Source organism: Oncorhynchus mykiss, chromosome 20, assembly GCF_013265735.2.
Source record: "Oncorhynchus mykiss isolate Arlee chromosome 20, USDA_OmykA_1.1, whole genome shotgun sequence".
Taxonomy (NCBI): Eukaryota; Metazoa; Chordata; class Actinopteri; order Salmoniformes; family Salmonidae; genus Oncorhynchus; species Oncorhynchus mykiss.
The window spans coordinates 35,621,826-35,642,588 of record NC_048584.1 but is presented as its reverse complement, the minus strand read 5'-3'; the positions used below and the strand labels follow the sequence as shown (position 1 = coordinate 35,642,588).

Below are 20,763 nucleotides of genomic sequence, written 5' to 3'. Positions count from 1 at the left end.
GGGTGCGTTCTGAGCCCTCTCCTGTACTCCCTGTTCACCCACGACTGCGTGGCCACGCACGCCTCCAACTCAATCATCAAGTTTGCGGACGACACAACAGTGGTAGGCTTGATTACCAACAACGACGAGACGGCCTACAGGGAGGAGGTGAGGGCCCTCGGAGTGTGGTGTCAGGAAAATAACCTCACACTCAACGTCAACAAAACTAAGGAGATGATTGTGGACTTCAGGAAACAGCAGAGGGAACACCCCCCTATCCACATCGATGGAACAGTAGTGGAGAGGGTAGCAAGTTTTAAGTTCCTCGGCATACACATCACAGACAAACTGAATTGGTCCACTCACACAGACAGCATTGTGAAGAAGGCGCAGCAGCGCCTCTTCAACCTCAGGAGGCTGAAGAAATTTGGCTTGTCACCAAAAGCACTCACAAACTTCTACAGATGCACAATCGAGAGCATCCTGGCGGGCTGTATCACCGCCTGGTACGGCAACTGCTCCGCCCTCAACCGTAAGGCTCTCCAGAGGGTGGTGAGGTCTGCACAACGCATCACCGGGGGCAAACTACCTGCCCTCCAGGACACCTACACCACCCGATGTCACAGGAAGGCCATAAAGATCATCAAGGACATCAACCACCCGAGCCACTGCCTGTTCACCCCGCTATCATCCAGAAGGCGAGGTCAGTACAGGTGCATCAAAGCTGGGACCGAGAGACTGAAAAACAGCTTCTATCTCAAGGCCATCAGACTGTTAAACAGCCACCACTAACATTGAGTGGCTGCTGCCAACACACTGACACTGACTCAACTCCAGCCACTTTAATAATGGGAATTGATGGGAAATGATGTAAATATATCACTAGCCACTTTAAACAATGCTACCTTATATAATGTTACTTACCCTACATTATTCATCTCATATGCATACGTATATACTGTACTCTATATCATCGACTGTATCCTTATGTAATACATGTATCACTAGCCACTTTAAACTATGCCACTTTGTTTACATACTCATCTCATTTGTACATACTGTACTCGATACCATCTACTGTATCTTGCCTATGCTGCTCTGTACCATCACTCATTCATATATCCTTATGTACATATTCTTTATCCCCTTACACTGTGTACAAGACAGTAGTTTTGGAATTGTTAGTTAGATTACTTGTTGGTTATTACTGCATTGTCGGAACTAGAAGCACAAGCATTTCGCTACACTCGCATTAACATCTGCTAACCATGTGTATGTGACAAATAAAATTTGATTTGATTTGATTTGTGATGGTTTGGGGATGCATTGCTGCCTCAGGACTTGGACAACTTTGATGCACTGCAAAGTAACTGGCATCTAGTGAACAAGAGAATATATTGAAAACTGATTAGGCACACAGCATATATTTTGATTATGTGAGATGTACCATATCCATTTATTTTTAATGAAAAGTATTCATTCCAGTTTTGGAAAATTAAACATTGAAACACACTGTTTTGCTGATTGAATACAAAACAAAATATACAACAAGTGTATAATTTGGTACACACAAATTAATGTACAGTACATCTGAAATTATTTGTCACTTTGATACAAGATTTTAAACTTGTATGACAAATATTCAAATAAAATGTGCAGAAAAATAACAAATACTCTGAAATGAAATATTTTTTCTTCACTTTATAAAAATAAATACAAGATGGGTATGTTTGCAAACGTAATCATTTGCTACGTTAGGTAGCTACAGTATATTTTTACGATAATAATAGTTATTGTTAAGTTAATAATTAATGAGGCCTACTTAAGTTAATATTGTGTTTTTCAGTCAGTAATCAAAAGTACAACATATACATTTGCTGTGCTGTTTCATGTAGTTTCTTCTTCTTCATCACCAAGGCAGCATTGGGAACATTAGTGCTTTTGGTAAACATACTTCTGAAATGTGCCTGCATTCTATTCATGCAGAAACAAATCTGTGAATGGTACTCATTCAGTATTTTGGCTTATTAGAGGCACGTGTGAATTACAACAGGTAAGACCATCCACAATCAAGTGAAATAACACGACTCAACAAAACCAAAATATGATTATGTCCAATGACTCCATGGCTTATCACAACAGGCTCAACCACTGTATTCCTCCGTTCGTAGAGAAACATACTTTGCATCGTCTCTTGATATTCTTACTGCAAATTTAGAACGATATGCTCAGCTGCCCACATGGTTTTAGTCTATTGTGGAGACAGGCAGCCCAATTCTGATCTTCTGCCCAATTATTGGCAAATTATCTGATATGATTGGTCAAAAGTTTAAAAAACATCAAAATTGTGCTGCCTATCTAAACGCAGCCTTAGTGTCATATAAGTGTCACAGATATAACATCTCAAATCTCATGTTACACAAAGGACAACACCTAGGAGAACATGAATGCTTGATACCTGATAACAGTCACACAAACTCAGAGGGGGGGCTAAGTAAAAGCTGTGGATGGGGCTGAAAGGAGGCACCTCATGTGGCATTTGAGGAACAGCGTTGGAGAAGAAGGGCGTGGCACGTATCACAGACCCTCACTGGTTTTGGCGAGGCAGGGAGGGGCAGCTCGTTGTCAGAGCAGGCATTGCAGAAGATCTCCCCACAGTTTCTACAGTGGTGCTAGAGAAATGAGACGCATGGAAAACACAAATCAGCTAACCTAGGCAAGAAGTATACCACAAGGAAAAGATATGCGTTATGGTTTGCATAGTTTTACAATTAGAATGGCAACTATGTCACATCTTTTTGTGTTGCATGCTGGTTAAGCACTGTCCCAATTAATTTCACACAAAAAATTTAATGAGTTTAACCTAACCTTTCTCCGAGAGATGGAGAACTCCTTCTCACACAGTTTACATATGTTGGCGTCTTTGTCCTTCAGCCAGATCTGTCCCCCCTGGAATATTTGATTGTAAGCTAGGCGACTCGTGGAACAGCATGGGCCAAGGTTAACATGCATGTTAGTAGATCAGTTGTTTTCATAAAAACAAAAAAAATGGTCTGATTGGACTGAACTTTCACTTGAATAACAACGTAGAACTCAAGAGACACTTACCTGAAGAGCTTTATTTGCCTCTTTTATGTCCTCGATTTTAAGTTTTGATCTGTGTTAAGAATAAGAAAAGCCAGACAACAGTTTACAGAGTTCACGTCTCTCAATTTATCCTAAAAGGAACTTTGCAACAGTATGTGCACTAACTAAGGCCAAGAGGCATATAAAAGGATCATGGATGTGATTATATTCCCTCCTCCACAAACATAAAAGCATGTTGCTCCTTTCCACTCCTTTCTGAAAAGGTACGTTGAGATTGCTCTAACTGATGTGGGTAAGAGGGTGCATTCCTTTTTGAAAGACAGACCGTGTTAAATAAAAACACATAAAATGAGGAGTTTAAAATAGACAAGTACTCGCTAAGTTTGCATCCCAGCTCCTCCAGGGCCTGTTCCTGTTCGTCACATATTCCAGTCAGCTGGCTGTTTTCATCCTGCAGCCTGTGGAACTCCTGGAAAAAAACACGTCAAATACATCAATCCACTGTGTGTAAATATACTCCGTCTCTGTGACACAACGTCAAATGGAAAATATGTTGAACTTGAACATAATACTTTTTAAATGCCACAAGGTCACAAAAAGCCCTACGAGGAAACCCTCACAAACCTTTTTAAGTCCATTTATTTGCTGGGCTTCAGCACTGAGCTGGGCGACGATGTCTCGCTCCCTCTCCAGGTTGTTTTGTAAGGTCTGCTGCCACTCCTTCTCAATCTTTAGGTCTGTCTCCAGCTGCAACCTACAACAGGAACAACATCCCGGATAACTCTATTCAGTCTGTATCGCTGAAGATTGGCGCTAAACATGTAAAAGTAATTTCCAACTGAGTCGACATTTGTAGCGTTTACCATAAAGGCACTCTCCGCTAGCACGGGGACACTGTCTTTAAATTTCACATCACACTGTAACGCTGAATTTCTGCGATACAGAATGAATAGAGCCCCAAATCTTCATTTTGGTACAGAGAAAAACAATATATTTATTATATAGAAGGAACAAGTGCTAAGAGCTGCTGTAAATATACCGTATGGATGTGTTCTTACCTCTGCTTCTCTCTCTGGGCTATCTGCTTTTGGAGGCTGTCGGCTTTGTTGACAAAGTCCTGCTTGAATTTGCGCGTTCCATCTTCTGCGGTCCAGCGGTCCCGATCAACCTCCTGTAATCTGGTGTAATTCAAACCAACTGGGTAAAACTGAGGCTCCAATCACAAGGAAAAAGGGGTGCAGGGGATTGGGATGCAATGGGACAAACTGGCAAAAGAAAAGGGGGAGGCCAAACATCTACAGGCAGACCATTCTGAAGAGAAGATGGCCAGACATCTACAGGCAGACCATTCTGAAGAGAAGATGGCCAGACATCTACAGGCAGACCATTCTGAAGAGAAGATGGCCAAACATCTACAGGCAGACCATTCTGAAGAGAAGATGGCCAAACATCTACAGGCAGACCATTCTGAAGAGAAGATGGCCAGACATCTACAGGCAGACCATTCTGAAGAGAAGATGGCCAAACATCTACAGGCAGACCATTCTGAAGAGAAGATGGCCAGACATCTACAGGCAGACCATTCTGAAGAGAAGATGGCCAGACATCTATAGGCAGACCATTCTGAAGAGAAGATGGCCAGACATCTATAGGCAGACCATTCTGAAGAGAAGATGGCCAGACATCTACAGGCAGACCATTCTGAAGAGAAGATGGCCAGACATCTATAGGCAGACCATTCTGAAGAGAAGATGGCCAGACATCTACAGGCAGACCATTCTGAAGAGAAGATGGCCAAACATCTACAGGCAGACCATTCTGAAGAGAAGATGGCCAGACATCTACAGGCAGACCATTCTGAAGAGAAGATGGCCAAACATCTACAGGCAGACCATTCTGAAGAGAAGATGGCCAAACATCTACAGGCAGACCATTCTGAAGAGAAGATGGCCAAACATCTACAGGCAGACCATTCTGAAGAGAAGATGGCCAGACATCTACAGGCAGACCATTCTGAAGAGAAGATGGCCAAACATCTACAGGCAGACCATTCTGAAGAGAAGATGGCCAGACATCTACAGGCAGACCATTCTGAAGAGAAGATGGCCAAACATCTACAGGCAGACCATTCTGAAGAGAAGATGGCCAGACATCTACAGGCAGACCATTCTGAAGAGAAGATGGCCAGACATCTATAGGCAGACCATTCTGAAGAGAAGATGGTCAGACATCTACAGGCAGACCATTCTGAAGAGAAGATGGCCAAACATCTACAGGCAGACCATTCTGAAGAGAAGATGGCCAGACATCTACAGGCAGACCATTCTGAAGAGAAGATGGCCAAACATCTACAGGCAGACCATTCTGAAGAGAAGATGGCCAGACATCTATAGGCAGACCATTCTGAAGAGAAGATGGCCAGACATCTACAGGCAGACCATTCTGAAGAGAAGATGGCCAGACATCTACAGGCAGACCATTCTGAAGAGAAGATGGCCAAACATCTACAGGCAGACCATTCTGAAGAGAAGATGGCCAGACATCTACAGGCAGACCATTCTGAAGAGAAGATGGCCAAACATCTACAGGCAGACCATTCTGAAGAGAAGATGGCCAGACATCTACAGGCAGACCATTCTGAAGAGAAGATGGCCAAACATCTACAGGCAGACCATTCTGAAGAGAAGATGGCCAGACATCTATAGGCAGACCATTCTGAAGAGAAGATGGCCAGACATCTACAGGCAGACCATTCTGAAGAGAAGATGGCCAGACATCTACAGGCAGACCATTCTGAAGAGAAGATGGCCAGACAATGGCAGGACAGTTTGTAACATTTCTATGGACACAATCAGGGAGCTGATTTAACGCTGACAATACTTTTTAAAGATTCATTCCACGACCACAATTTCAAAACATCTAACTTTATTGTTTCATGTGATAAAAGACAATTATACTTTTTATTGGCTATAATGAGTAGAGTATTTGCTCTTACAGACATGTTTGAGTGTATTAGTTATTACAGTGCCACAATAACAGGATGCACTACAAAACTTCCTTTAGTGAAAGAAGCTCGTCTTAACATTAGACTGATTAAAAAAACCAACAAACTTTTTAAGAACAGTCAACCCATTACTTTACGATACTGCATATGAACAAATCCCCTGCCTAGTGTTTGCTGAGAGTTAGTGGTTGTGTTTGAATGCTCAGAAAGAGATGTCTTTAACAAGCTTGTATTGGTGCTCAGTGTCTGCGCTGGCACATTTTACGAATGACATGGCGAGCGTTCGCGTCTGGCTTAGCAAATCTTTATCACTATTGAGACCAAGTAGACAAAACAGGAAGTTGTATCGATGTAGAAATATGTATGAAATTATACGTATGAGGGTAAAAGATCAATGTAGAAATATGTATGAAATTAAACACGAGGGTAAAAAAATGGAAGCAATAAAAGACAAGGAAAAGAAAAAGAGAAATAGGAAGTCAACATCAGGGAACTTCCATTTGACCAAAATAAATAAGAAATTGTTAAGCAAAGTATTCTCATAAAAATATCACAAAGAAGATGGCGGTAAACGAATGGAAGAGAAAGGGAGAAGATGGTCCATGTTGACTGAGACATGACAAAGCTACGGTCACATCACACTACAAGACTACAGCCAAGTCAATGCTCCAAAATGGATTTGTAATAATGGTAAAACATACATTCATGACAATACACCTACATGCAAAAAGAGAAAATACTTTGCATGCCACTGGGCCAGTTTCCTGCACACAGATTAAGCCTAGTCCCAGACTATAAATCTCCATTGAAAGTACTTTTTAGTCCAGGGAAAGGTTTACTCTGTGTCCAGGAAACCGGGCCTTAAATATTACTGTAAAATAATTTAAGAGGATATTTTAAGTCAACTCCCTTACCTTTGTTCCAGCTGTTTCATGGTTGCTGTGATTTGATTGGTCTTCTCCTCCAAACGAGTGATCATGTCGTTCTTCTGTTTCATGCCGTCATCGGAAGTCTGGTCGACAACACAGCAAAGCCATCAGATCAGTATAGTCACTGGAACATAACCTGATAACATAAACAACATAGCAACTCTATGCACAAAAGCATCAGAAAAATCCGGCACACAAAAAGTTCCACGGCACCTGCATTTTTGAGTACATTTCCACGTTGATGGCCTTGACTTCGTCCAGCTGGTGGCGGAGGCCGATCAGTGTGTCCTGCTTTTCGTGGATGTCCTTCTCCAACAGTTTCATGGCCAGATCCATTTCCTGCTTCATGCTCACCTGCACCACCAACTCATTCTCCACATCCTACAGCGGGGGACAAGGAGAACAGCTGTCCGTCACCCCAAATCCTGCTCAACTGTAAAGCACTGACCTTTCTCACACAGACCATACTACTGAATGCTCATTACAACCAAAGATGACCATTTCAGAATTCTGCATTGGCTTATGTTGGCAATGTTTCCTCTATTGTAAAGGTGAGAGTCTCCCCTTTCTACATTAGCTGCTTCCTCTGCCTAGAAAAAAAACATTGGCTTCAATGGGTTTCAACTGAAAATGTGCCCCATATAGAAAAATGATCAGGGGAAATGCTGGATGACAACAGACCTGGCGTAGTTGACACTCCTCCCTGAGCTGCCTCCTGGCCTCGTTGTACATCTCGTCCAGGCCCTGCCTCGACTTCTTGTAGGTGTCCAGCTCCACGTCCACGTCCACCTGGGTCACCTGACAGACAGTGACACAGATGACACAGACAACAGACAATTCCTAATACCACAATCACTACAAATGAGGAACAGGGTTCTACAGTTGACTGACACGGAGAGAGAACAGGACATTGTAAAAGGCATACCTCAAGTTGCTGCTGAGCTTTCATGAGAATAATAGTGTTCTCATTTCTAAGCTGATGATTCTCCTCTTGTAGTTTGATTATGTTGTTTTTTGCAATCGCCAGCTACAAGGAAAAGAAGTTCAAATGAATACCAAATCAGATGTATAAAATGGTAAATTATTCGTAATGTTAGTACTGTACTAATGAGAGACTTTGCCATACCTCCTCAATGAGTTTAGAGTTTGATTTCTCCAAGTTATCGACCCTCCCTTGTAAGCCGTGTACTGAAGAACTGTGCCAAAGATACAAGTGCTAATTTAGTGCCATTTCATATTTAGTCTCTCCCAACAGGTGTTTGAAGAAGCACACTGCTTCAAGCATCGCATGTTTAAAACAGACTTAAAAAAAGGTCCTCACAAAACACAAGTACTTTCATTGTCTTTTAGAATGACATTTCCTGCAGTTGAACTAGTGAGCTTGAGTTCTTTAGAGGTTGAGCAACGAGTGTAAGACTATAGAAGAGAAGAGACACTTTTATTTGCGTAGCCAGTGCCAACAACTTGGTCTAAATAAGAGCTTCCTCAGCAAAAAAAAACACAGTTGAGCGTTAATATCAAACACACACAAACAAAAAAAACAATCACAATGATACAGTATGGTAAAGAAAAAAATATGAAAATACTTACTTAAGCTGCCTGTTTAATTCTTCAACGTAGTTCTTCTGGTCCAGGATGGCTGCTATTTGACCATTTCTATTGGGAAAACAAATCATGGAAGATAAATCAGAAGAGAGAACATTTATGTTTGAAAGTGTTAAGTATTTTGATATACAGTTGAAGTCGGAAGTTTAGATACACACCTTAGCCAAGTACATTTAAAAACTCTGTTTTTCACAATTCCTGACACTTAATCGTAGTAAAAATTCCCTATCTTAGGTCAGTTAGGATCACCACTTTATTTTAAGAATGTGAAATGTCAGAATAATAGTAGAGAGAACGATTTATTTCAGCTTTTATTTCTTTCATCATTTGGTAGCATTGCCTTTAAAATTGTTTAACTTGGATCAAACATTTCAGGTAGCCTTCCACAAGCTTCCCACAATAAGTTGGGTGAATTTTGGCCCATTCCTCCTGACAGAGCTGGTGTAACTGAGTCAGGTTTGTAGGCCTCTTTGCTCGCAAACGCTTTTTCAGTTCTGCCCACAAATTTTCTATAGGATTGAGGTCAGGGCTTTGTGATGGCCACTCCCATACCTTGATTTTGTTGTCCTTAACAATTTTGCAACAACTTTGGAAGAATGCTTGGGGTCATTGTCCATGTGGACGACCCATTTGTGACCAAGCTTTAACTTACTGACTGATGTCTTGAAATGTTGTTTCAATATATCCACATAATTTTCCTCCCTCATGACGCCATCTATTTTGTGAAGTGCATCAGTCCCTCCTGCAGCAAAGCACCCCCACAACATGATGCTGCCACCCCCGTGCTTCCCGGTTGGGATGGTATTCTTCGGCTTGCAAGCCTCCTCTTTTTCCTCCAAAGGTAACGATGGTCATTATGGCCAAACTGTTCCATTTTTGTTTCATCAGACCAGAGGACACTTCTCCAAAAAGTACAATCTTTGTGCCCATGTGCAGTTGCAAATCGTAGTCTGGCTTTTTTACGGCGGTTTTGGAGCAGTGGCTCCTTCCTTGCTGAGCGGCCTTCAGGTTATGTCGATATAGGACTCGTTTTACTGTGGATATAGATACTTTTTTTTTACCTGTTTCCTCCAGCATCTTCACAAGGTCCTTTGCTGTTGTTCTGGGATTGATTTTCACTTTTCGCACCAAAATACATTAATCTATAGGAGACAGAACACATCTCCTACCTGAGCGGTATGACAGCTGCGTGGTCCCATGGTGTGTATACTTGCGTACCATTGTTTGTACAGATGAACGTGGTACCTTCAGGCGTTTGGAAATTGCTCCCAAGGATGAACCAGACTTGTTGAAGTCCACAATTTGTTTTCTGACATCTTGGCTGATTTCTTTTGATTTTCCCATGATGTCAAGCAGTGGCACTGGGTTTGAAGGTAGGCCTTGAAATACATCCACAGATACACCTCCAATTGACTCAAATTATGTCAATTAGCCGATCAGAAGCTTCTAAAGCCATGACATAATTTTTCAAGCTGTTTAAAGGCACAGTCAACTTAGTGTATGTAAACTTCTAACCCACTGGAATTGTGAATTATGTGAAATAATCTGTCTGTAAACAATTGTTGGAAAAATTACTTGTATCATGCACAAAGTAGATGTCCTAACCGATTTGCCAAAACTATAGTTTGTTAACAGAAATTTGTGAAATGGTTGAAAAACAAGTTTTAATGACTCCAACCTAAGTGTATGTAAACTTCCAACTTCAACTGTACTTTTATCTTTCTCAGCGTATCCAAGACAATGTGTAGTAGTAGATATATTTTTATGGATATATTCCACCTCGTTAAAGTAATAAGAGTATCTACTTTACCTTTCTTCACTTCTGTAGTCATCAATGTCATTTTTCAAGTACATGGAGAAGTCAATGACCCCAACCTAAGAAATGTAAAATGTCACACAGCCAGTATGTTGAACATTTCTGCATAGACTTTGACCACTATATTCCGTCTCAAATTGGTCTGAGACAACTGGAGTGTAAACATCTGCTGCTACAATCTGAATAGACTAGAAGCACAGCTGAACAGTTTAGATTATACTAATTTGTTTGGGCGTTGTCAGTTATAGATACTAGTTTGATTAGATTGTTGGGATGCGACGAGTGCTCTCCATGAGGTGAAAGGAACGCAGATCCTGCGTCCGCGGGTAGGACCCTGAATAACATTGAGGTGTCCTCTCACTTGCCTATTTTAAAGGCTGTCATGGGGAATTTTAGAACAATGACTGAAGTGTGTGTGTGTGTGGGGGGGGGGGGGGGGGGGGGGGGTGACTCACCTGTGTATCCAAGTCTTCTCCCTTGACACAAAGGTTGGCATCGATCACATTGAGTCCCACCAGCAGGCCAACGATGACAGCACCCTCCTCCTCTACCATCACAGCCGAATTCTCATAGAAATCACTGTGGGTGCAAAATGCCATATTTCACATCAAATCATCATCACATACAATGTTTACAAATTAATAACTAAAATAAGTTCACCCCTTTGTTTAAGCAAGCACGGTCAAGTTAATAATGTTGCTGTGGATATTTTTTCCACTTTGACAGTGTTTTGTGTAGATCATTGACCATATTTTAAAAATGAAGTTTCACTTTTGTAACAATAAAATGTGAAGCTTCAAGGGGGGTGTGAATACTCATGATAGGCACTGTATATACCATCACTGCTTATTCTAACAGTTTTCTTATAGAAAATAACTGACACCACTTCCACCCATCTGAAGGTATTAGCGTCTCGTCTGCTGAGAAGCAGATGGTGAACCACTACTGAGGAGGCTCTCTGTCTGCCGGCCCAAGGACTTGAATGGAGATGAAGATGTGTGTGAGTGAGTTGAGACTGGGTGTCCTTCCAGTACCTTAGCAGGTCCTTTCTGGTGATCAGAAGGCGGAGGTAATCAGCCAGCCTCTTCTGCATCAGGGCTAGACGCAGCCAGGCCCGAGCTCTGCCCAGCGGAGTCCTACAATAACAGAACAAAAACTATAGCCAAACACTGTGTACTGTATGTGTTGACATTAGATGTGGCGTGCATGATTTATGATCGACATGCAAGTTGTTTTCATGTTTAACAGCCCGGCTGAGTCATCATCTTTATAGCACACGGAGGAAAATGTGTATGCTTGCTTTCCTAGGTTATAGAACATACAGTGCAAAGTATTCAGACCCCTTCCCCTTTTCTCATTTTGTTAAGTTACAGCCTTATTCTAAAATGGATTATTGAATAATTTTTCCCCCTCATCGAATAATGTTGTTTATTCCATGTGTAACTCTGTGTTGTTGTCTGTTCACACTGCTATGCTTTATCTTGGCCAGGTCGCAGTTGTAAATGAGAACTTGTTCTCAACTTGCCTACCTGGTTAAATAAAGGTGTTCTCAACTGGCCTACCTGGTTAAATAAAGGTGTTCTCAACTGGCCTACCTGGTTAAATAAAGGTGAAATATCTATTTTTTTTAAATGACAAAGATTTTTTTTTTTTATAATTTTTTTGTTGTTGAAATTTTAGCAAAAAAAGTAAGTCTTCTGACCCTTTGCTATGAGATTCGAAATTGAGCTCAGGTGCATTCTGTTTCCATTGATCATCCTTAAGCTGTTTCTACAACTTGATTGGAGCCCACCTGTGTTATATATTCAATTGATTGGACATAGGGCTGTGGCGATTAAAACACTTAGTCAGCCGGAGATTGTCAAGCAAATAACTGTCAGTCTCACGGTAATTGACTGTTAATTAGCATAAACACATTTAGCATCTCCTGGCTTCCACAAACAGCCTACAAGCCACTGATGCTGACCTTTGGAACATCTACATTTTAAAAAAGTCTAATAAATCCATGTAATATAGTCTACACCACCACAAGAAATCCATTATTTATTTTAGACAGGTCTAAAGAAGCATGAAATGAAGAAAATGTAGTCTATTTCAGAAGAACAGAATAGCATACTCTGAGTTGTCCTTATGTTAGGTCCTGATCTGGCTATGCCATATGGCTGTGGGCTACACTAGTTCATTTAGCAGACAAGATTTGCTTAGAATTCTGTGGCATTATTTTATAGTATGAAGAATAAAATTGAACAAATATGTTTTCTACAAACTATTTGAGGGAGTGCGCAATTCTTTGTTGAGCCGTTAACAAAGAAATAGGTACTCCTATATGCTTAAATTTAGAGTTATTAATATAACTTTAGTTGTTCTACAAACATGGGGCTATATGTTTTGATTTGTAATACATTGTAAGGCTGCATGATGTGACTAATGATGATTTGAAAAAAGTCACTTGAAAAGGCATGAGCTCTGCTTTGTTTTTTTTGCGCAGGCTGTACACACTTCGTCAGTCTCTCATTCACAATTTGACAAGCACTTGATAATGTCTTTCAAGTGAAGACAGACACATCCGGGACGCAACCGCGTGAGTCCTTATCCAAATCTGAGGTGCATATTGAAGATATTGCAAGAACTGTCCACATCTAGTTTTAGGCCTAACGAACAGCAAAACCACTAGCCTATGTCAATCTACTACCCCCATAGTACAAAAGTTTACCTATTCTATTCTGTGCGAGAAATAAATATCCTAAACATAGTCTGGGACAGATGCGATAGATCCCAAATTAACACAACCACTAGCAATAAAAAAAAAAAACGTGTTTTATGCAATGAGGCTGACGCAACAGATCAGAACGTTTAGCTTAAAATGTTGATAAACTATCAGTCTATTTCTTCACATTATAAGCGCAGCGATGCGCACACCGCAGTAGGCTATAAGAGCAGATGTTGTTCTATTAACGGGAAAACACCATTATCAAAATGAACACAAATGTGATTATGCATGTAATGCTTTTATTATTAATGTGCATTTTTAAGGTGAAAGTTATCTTCCCAGACCTTGAAACTCACACGCTGCGTACCAGTTAGACTCTACACCTGTTGTAAAGCAGATTAATGTGCTTAATTTTAAAGAAGTTATTTGGCCACTTTAGTTGTGATTACAACCCTTATCAAAACATATTGGCCTATGGGCTATGCTACATGAAGTGTGCGACTATGATTTGAAAAAGTAGAAGGGGGAAAAAAATGCACTTTTGCCTTAAGCTGGGCATCATTCACAAGTGATAGGCTAATATTGTCACCGATCACACTATTTCTTGATTTAATCTAGTCTTTACATATACTAAATAATATATGTGTGAAATTTGTTTGGATTTAGAATGAACCACTATCATGCACCTGTCTGGAAGCAGGGGCAGGGGGGAAAAATACATGTAATCTCTGCACTTAAATAGCAAATGGAGGATGCTTTTCCTGTGGTTCATTTTCATGCCAGCTAGGTAGTCTATACTCCTGTTGTAAAGAGAAGCAATGTGATTAATATTTGCTTAATATTAGGAAAGTTGAGAAATAAATATAGTAGGCCTAGCCTATAGAAAACTGATGGGATCCTCCTCTTTTTAATAGAGGCCATCACTCGGTTCTCACACAATTGCATAGCCTATAGAATTGTTGCGCAACACGAGCTTATGGGCTCTCATGAAGTGTTTGATTAGATTTTAGATTACATTTGCATTGATGTCAGAGTGATTAGAGGGACAATAGAGTGCTGAGTACCAGGCAGTTAGTAAGTTTGGTAGGCTACTAATGACCATCAGCAGCATCAGAGCTTGGAGAAGTCTAATTACCGTGACTAAACGATCACATAGAATTTGACTAACTTCAGAACTCGTGGTAATGGTGGTAAATACGGTCACCGCAGCCCTAATTTCACATGATTTGGAAAGACACACACCTGTCTATATAAAAGGTCCCATAGTTGACAGTGCATGTCAGAGCAAAAACCAAGTCATGAGGTCGAAGGAATTGTCCGCAGAGCTCCGAGACAGGATTGATACAGGGAAGGGTACCAAAAAATGTCTGCAGCATTAAACACAGTGGCCTCCATCATTCCAGCTCTTCCTAGAGCTGGCCACACGGCCAAACTGAGCAATCGGGGCGAAGGGCCGTGGTCAGGGAGGTGACCAAGAACCGGATGGTCACTGTCAGAGCTCCAGAGTTCCTCTGTGGAAATGGTGGGCAACCATCTCTGCAGCACTCCACCAATCAGGCCTTTATGGTCAAGTGGCCAGAGATCTGGAGTGGCCCAACCAGAGCCTGGACTTGAACCCGATCGAACATCCCTGGAGAGACCTGAAAATAGCTGTGCAGTGACCTGCACATCCAACCTGACAGAGCTTGAGAGAATCTGCAGAGAAGAATGGAAGAAACTCCTCAAATACAGGTGTGCCAAGTTTGTAGCGTCATACCCAAGAATAATCGCAGCCAAAGGTGCTTCAACGAAGTACTGAGTAAAGGGCCTGAATACTTGTGTAAATGTCATATTGCATTATTATTGTTGCTTTTTAATTAGCAAAAAAAATTAAAAACCTGTTTTTGCTTTGTCATTGCTGTGTGTAGACTGATGAGGGGGGGAAAAAAATTAAAATCACATTTAATCAATTTTAGAAACTGGCTGTAACGTAACACAATGTGGAAAAAGTCAAGGGGTCTGAATACTTTCTGAACGCACTGTATGTCTTAACCTTTCTATATGGGGTTCCCTTTATAATCTGGGCTGAAATTATGCTTCACCAGAGTTTCAGTCTTAATGAAAAACACGAAGCGAAAGTACAAAAATACATTGAGGCACTTCCTTTTTCTGGCTCAAGTTTCTCTTTAGCATATCAGTGAACACAGTGACCCAATTAGGCCTAGTGCTTTTAAACTAGTAGTATACGTTCTGTTGCAGTGAACCGTAGTGGTCATTAGGGCCTACAAATGTAAACAAAACCAACGTGAACACAAAGTTCAGAAAATCTACATTTCTGAGAAGAAAAGACACTGTTCTTCTGGTGAGCTCAAATGTGTCAACCCCTTAGTTAACTGAAAAACATGACAAACGAAAGCCAACATGTTTGGGCATGGTGTCAGCCTGTTTCAGGGCGTAAAGATGAAGGCTGACACCATGCCCAAATGCATTGGCCTGTTTGTCTTGTTCTTAACTATTTCTAACTAAATGCCACGAAAATAAAGGCTCGATTCAACCCTTATCGCTGAAGAGCAGCTTTACAGCGTGATTGACATTTAAAGCCAATGCTCCCTCATTAGTGGAGACTGCATTCAAGGTAAATGCTGCATGTCGACTTAATCCGTAATTACCTTAAAACTTCAAGCGTGCTACATCGTTGAGCTTCGGCGATACGGATTGAATCAAGCCCTAATCAAGAAGTTAATCTCTCCATTTTTCTACATAGAAATGTCAGCTACAGTCATCTCTCTCTCTCTCTCTCTCTTCTGGTACCATACTTTAGTCCTGGTAGGTCCCTGACACTGGCTGCGATCTCTCCTGCCTCGGGACACAACTTCTCCACCATCTCCAGAGGACCCCACAGAGACTTGTTGTATCCAAGAAATGACTTCTTCACTGTGGGTGCAAGAATAAACATTGAGCCTTATCTCATGGGTAATGTTACACAACACAGTCGAGAAAGTATGTTGTTGCATCTTTTAACAATCAAGAAAATAATGGGAAAGGGGAGATTACAGCACATTTATATATTCCGGCACGTCCTGCCAACAGCGGGCATTGAGGATGATACAGTATGTGTTGATTAATGAACATAACAAATCATTATGTCATAAAAATGTGTCCATGAGCTGATAGTGTCAACATTATGAATGGGATTCAACTAGTTCTGCACCATGGTAACGATGATAAATGAATACCTCTGAGACCATGTTTGAGGCAGTGCTCCATGACAACGAAGAACTGCTGGAGTGGAGGGTAGTCGGAGTCCAGGGTGCGTCCAAAACTGAGGGCCGACTCGATCAGGCCTTTGATGCTGAGCTTGGCCATGTTCAGCAGGTTGGCTCTCTCCATCGCCATAGGGTCCCGCAGAGCTGGACGGGGAAGGAAACAGACCCACATTTGGGAGTGGTCAATTCAAACACTACCTATAGTGTGTCAACAAAAGAGTCATGCCATTATGTTTTGCATAGTGGTGCACACAAACATACAGCACGTTGACATCTGTAATGCCTACCTACATTATGTCATTAAACAGTCATCAATTCATCATTCACATTTCCATGTCATAGTTCTCTGCAATATGTGTTGTACAGACATGACACCGTATGTAGGCATGTTATTGGGTTTCATCCTGGCTAATAAATAACCTTTTCTGATCAACTAAATTTGTGATGTGTGTTTCATTACTATTTCTGATCGAACCAGAAGAAAACATTGATCAGAAACAGTTTTGCACTGGCCTTTAGCTGTAAATATGCAACTGACACATGGGACAAATGATGCCACCTATCATGTTGCTATTCTGCTTCAGATCAGAGTCGTCAGTAGGTGAGAGATCTATTAATGTGCGTTACAGGCCTATTCCCACTCCACAAGGGATGCAACTGGTCTGAATCACCCAAAGTAACTGCAGCAAGCATCGCATCTGGATCACGATATGAGCTCGGGGTGTGGTTCTAACTAGCTATTGGTTAATCACACAACAACATAAGGTTATCACAATTTGACAGTGAATGAGTTGAATTGATAAGAGAATAATTCCAAACAGATTCTTCCGCCGATGCGTAAACTCACGCAGAAAAATAGATGCATGTCGCACAATCAACAATGACCGACACATATGCATTTGATTCTGTAGCAACATGTCTGGAGCAGGAACGGGATGACATGACAGCTGTGTTGATCTATGCAAAATCAAACAACAAAACAAGATGAGCACATAAATCCAAATTACCTTGGGCACTCCATTCGTTTACAAAAGATGTGGGTTCCGCTACCTTCGCCAAAACATGACTGCTGCTTCCTGAAAAGGTCTCTGATGCTTTCCTGGCTAGTGCAAATATGGGTGCCTGCCATCTCCCGTCCCCGGCTCTCATGGTCGTGGACGTGGTGGTGCTAGCTTTTTCACCGGTCGATTTTTCTTCCTGAAACCTAAGGATTCCGAATACTTGAGACTTCTCTTTGTTGCTCTCTGCTTCAGCTAATGCAAGGTCGTGCTCTGCAGGTGTCGCCATCGTCGAAATATCATACGGACAATTCACCTGGCGACCATTGTTGCAGAAATGTCTGGGATAGCATTGCTAAACCATCCAATCCCAACACTATAATGCCTATCACATTTCGTCTACATTCTAAGTGTGAACGCCGCTTTCACAGTCATCAATGACAAATGACTATCCCTTATTCGCCGCAGAGTGTAAAGATCCTATGAAGCCGAATCCCTCAGGTCCGTATGGGAGGCGTCAAAAACGCACACAATGCACTACGTAATGGCGTGAGATACTTGGGATTCTGCTACCCTCTACCGCGGGCTGGAAGAAATCAAGTTATTTCTGCATACAATTTGGAGTACTGTATAATATAATGATATGGTATCAATTATTTAAATGGAGTAAAATAAAATATGATTTAAGTAATTAAATATTAATAAAACAATTAGTATACTTGCCTAGCTCTATACAGTGTTTAGAGAAAATAGAAGTGTTGATCAGACGTTAATATTTCTTGTCATTAAAAGTTCACAGAAAATAATAATCTTACTTAGTAATGAATGAAAAATGGTCACTAGATAAACTTGATGCATGTCCCTCCAAAGTTAATAAATTATCTGAAATTGATAGTTTTCATAATTCAATGGAGCATTTCAGTAGGATTCCAGTTTTTCCATGTCTGTGTCTGTAATACTCAGTTTAAAAAATAGTGTTGTGGCCAATTGTACCACAATATGATTGAGAAGAAATTGTAAGCTATCTGATCTTGTTTACCTTGACTGTATGCAAGTCGCTCCATGCTCTCGGTATGAGTGATGCCCCAGCGATGTAAACTCTGAGGAGAATACATGGTGAAGATCACTTCAACCCAAGATGGTCCGGGGACCTGGACAAACAACTATTTAGTCTACAGTAAGAGAGGAGAGAAGTCGAAGTGTTACACAAATACAGGGATGCCAACAACAGCCTTAGAAAAAACATCACACACATTCTCCCCATGAGAGAATAATAACTGTGAAATGTAAATTATAATTCATGCAAAACCAAAATCACGTAATTGAAGGGGAAATAACTGATTTATGTGCCCGAGGGCCAACTGAGTGCCCACACAGTGTCAGTTGGTCACAAACCAACATAAAACAGGAATATTCTGACGCAGTATAATGTGCACTTTATTGTCCTTAGTTTTGAATCTGGACCATAACACAGCATGTCATGAACTCATGGAGAGAGATAAACAAAATGATAAACAATGTAATAAATCCGAGCAATATGATTATAAATATGTTGGTCTTGGATCCATTAACTAAATAAGTTGAACATTGTTCCGTGGAACCATACAGATTCTATTAACTTGCCTATTCCATTTCCTGATTCTACAGTCGGAACAGCCTTCTTATATTTTCAGAAGCAAGCAGGAACCAGGACTGTGGAGTCCATTGTCTCCACTGACAGTGTCAGTAACGTTTCTGCTGTTTTCCTGCTGATTTGCCAGTCAGTGCTGCACTATCATATGACTCTGATTTCCTGCGGCACCCTCCCTTTCTACCAGTTACACGTGGACTGAGATATGTCCTCTACACTCTGTAACATCCTCCCTGAGATATATATTCTATACTGTAACATCCTCCCTGAGATATATAATCTACATTACAACATCCTCCCTGAGATATATATATATATATTCTATACTGTAACATTCTCCCTTAGATATACTGTAACATCCTCCCATAGATATATATTCTATACTGTAACATCCTCCCTGAGATATACTGTATATTCTATACTGTAACATCCTCCCAGAGATATATATTCTATACTGTAACATCCTCCCTGAGATATACTGTATATTCTACACTGTAACATCCTCCCTGATATATATATTCTATACTGTAACATCCTCCCTGAGATATATATTCTGTACTGTAACATCCTCCCTGAGATATATATTCTATACTGTAACATCCTCCCTGAGATATGTACTCTACACTGTAATATCCTCCCTTCTGTGTTCTCTTGTAGAATGTTCCCTGCACATAAACAAATTAACATTATACACTAGTACTAAATGAACCGCTGGACTGTCTGTCTGGACTCTGATGAAAATAGTGCTGACTTACCTCAGGCAGAGCAACAATAGCAGCAGCACACTGCTTGGCTTGTTTCAGATGGGCTCAGACTGACTCAGTAACTCCAGATCTTGCCTGGCTGGGTTGGGGTCTGTTGGGTGTGCTGCATTGGGCCTTGGTACTGAGGGAGCCTCATCCCTCTGCAGTCAGTCACAGGCAGAGAAGAGGGAATGTCGCCCAGTGGAACAACTCGGAGCACATAGTACACATACGGGCAGCAGATGAGAGGGGTCGACGAGGGCGGAGGAGGAGTCTCCTGTTTGAGGAGGGGCAGGAATGGTTCTGCTGATGGGGAGGAACAAGCCTACAAAGGCCGGCCAATCCCTGGCCTCCTGTAGTAAATGGAATGCAAAGACATTCAGGAAGTGGTTTAAGTGAGTGACACCAAAGATGGTGGAAGAATTAAGATGTCCCACTCAGGCCGTTTACCATTAAAAAAGGTCAGTTCTCGTCTGCCTAACGGGGTGGCTGTATATGAAGCAGAAAACATTTGGGAGTAGGATGTCTCGCTTCCTCTTCCGTCTCTGGTGACACCTCTGTTTGTATGAATGCATTACTAGCAAAATGCACGGAATACATAGATTAAGATATATCAAGATGATCTTATCACCCAAGATGTATTTCAGTGATAATTCACAGTGACAAAAATGTATCAAATATTAATGTGGATATTACTTTCAAGTGACCATTCATTATTTAGTAATTAGTGATATATTTGTATTATTTAGAATGACATACAACATAACAAACTGCTGTTTTATGTTTACATTTTTATTTTATTTTTTATTTTTATTTCACCTTTATTTAACCAGGTAGGCAAGTTGAGAACAAGTTCTCATTTACAACTGCGACCTGGCCAAAAATGGTAATCCAACTGTCCGATCAGCAAAACTGTAATGTTTCATTGTCAGTCTTCTCGGGTAATCCAGAACTAAAATCTCACGTCATCAGTCAAATGTGTAGTCTGTCCACGAGAGATACAATTTTCTCATATGA

The 20,763-nt window shown here is 41.0% G+C and overlaps 1 protein-coding gene across 5 annotated transcripts; it reads right to left on the bottom strand.

Annotated features, from left to right (window-relative positions):
* Positions 1-1,420: 1,420 nt before the first annotated feature.
* Positions 1,421-19,955, bottom strand: LOC110499411 (RUN and FYVE domain-containing protein 2). 5 transcript variants are annotated; one of them, XM_036956260.1, is made up of 19 exons: positions 19,759-19,955; positions 18,413-18,545; positions 16,346-16,519; positions 15,926-16,043; positions 11,455-11,556; positions 10,876-10,999; positions 10,415-10,479; positions 8,590-8,655; positions 8,126-8,195; positions 7,925-8,026; positions 7,681-7,797; positions 7,213-7,380; positions 6,985-7,082; positions 4,125-4,244; positions 3,691-3,820; positions 3,441-3,535; positions 3,088-3,136; positions 2,848-2,928; positions 1,421-2,651 (listed from the first exon to the last, which is right to left on the bottom strand). In XM_036956260.1, the coding sequence occupies exons 2-19, from the start codon at positions 18,486-18,488 to the stop codon at positions 2,508-2,510; spliced, it is 1,899 nt and encodes a 632-aa protein (XP_036812155.1). In that variant the 5' UTR covers positions 18,489-18,545; positions 19,759-19,955; the 3' UTR covers positions 1,421-2,507. The 5 variants fall into 5 exon arrangements, 4 of the variants coding, with proteins under 4 accessions (XP_036812155.1, XP_036812154.1, XP_036812153.1 ...); XR_005037990.1 differs by lacking the exons at positions 18,413-18,545; positions 19,759-19,955 and adding an exon at positions 17,383-17,907 and having other exon boundaries at positions 2,848-2,948; XM_036956259.1 differs by lacking the exons at positions 18,413-18,545; positions 19,759-19,955 and adding an exon at positions 17,383-17,907 and having other exon boundaries at positions 2,848-2,956.
* Positions 19,956-20,763: the final 808 nt, after the last annotated feature.

What these genes read in the sequence shown, in the direction of transcription:
- LOC110499411 (XM_036956258.1), bottom strand. Translation starts at nt 17,662, where the DNA reads ATGGCGACACCTGCAGAGCACGACCTTGCATTAGCTGAAGCAGAGAGC. An exon ending in GCCCAGAGAGAGAAGCAGAG is followed by an intron (nt 3,821 to 4,124) that starts GTAAGAACACAT and finishes TTCCTGTTGTAG; the next exon opens with GTTGCAGCTGGAGACAGACC. An exon ending in AAATAAATGGACTTAAAAAG is followed by an intron (nt 3,536 to 3,690) that starts GTTTGTGAGGGT and finishes GTTTTTTTCCAG; the next exon opens with GAGTTCCACAGGCTGCAGGA.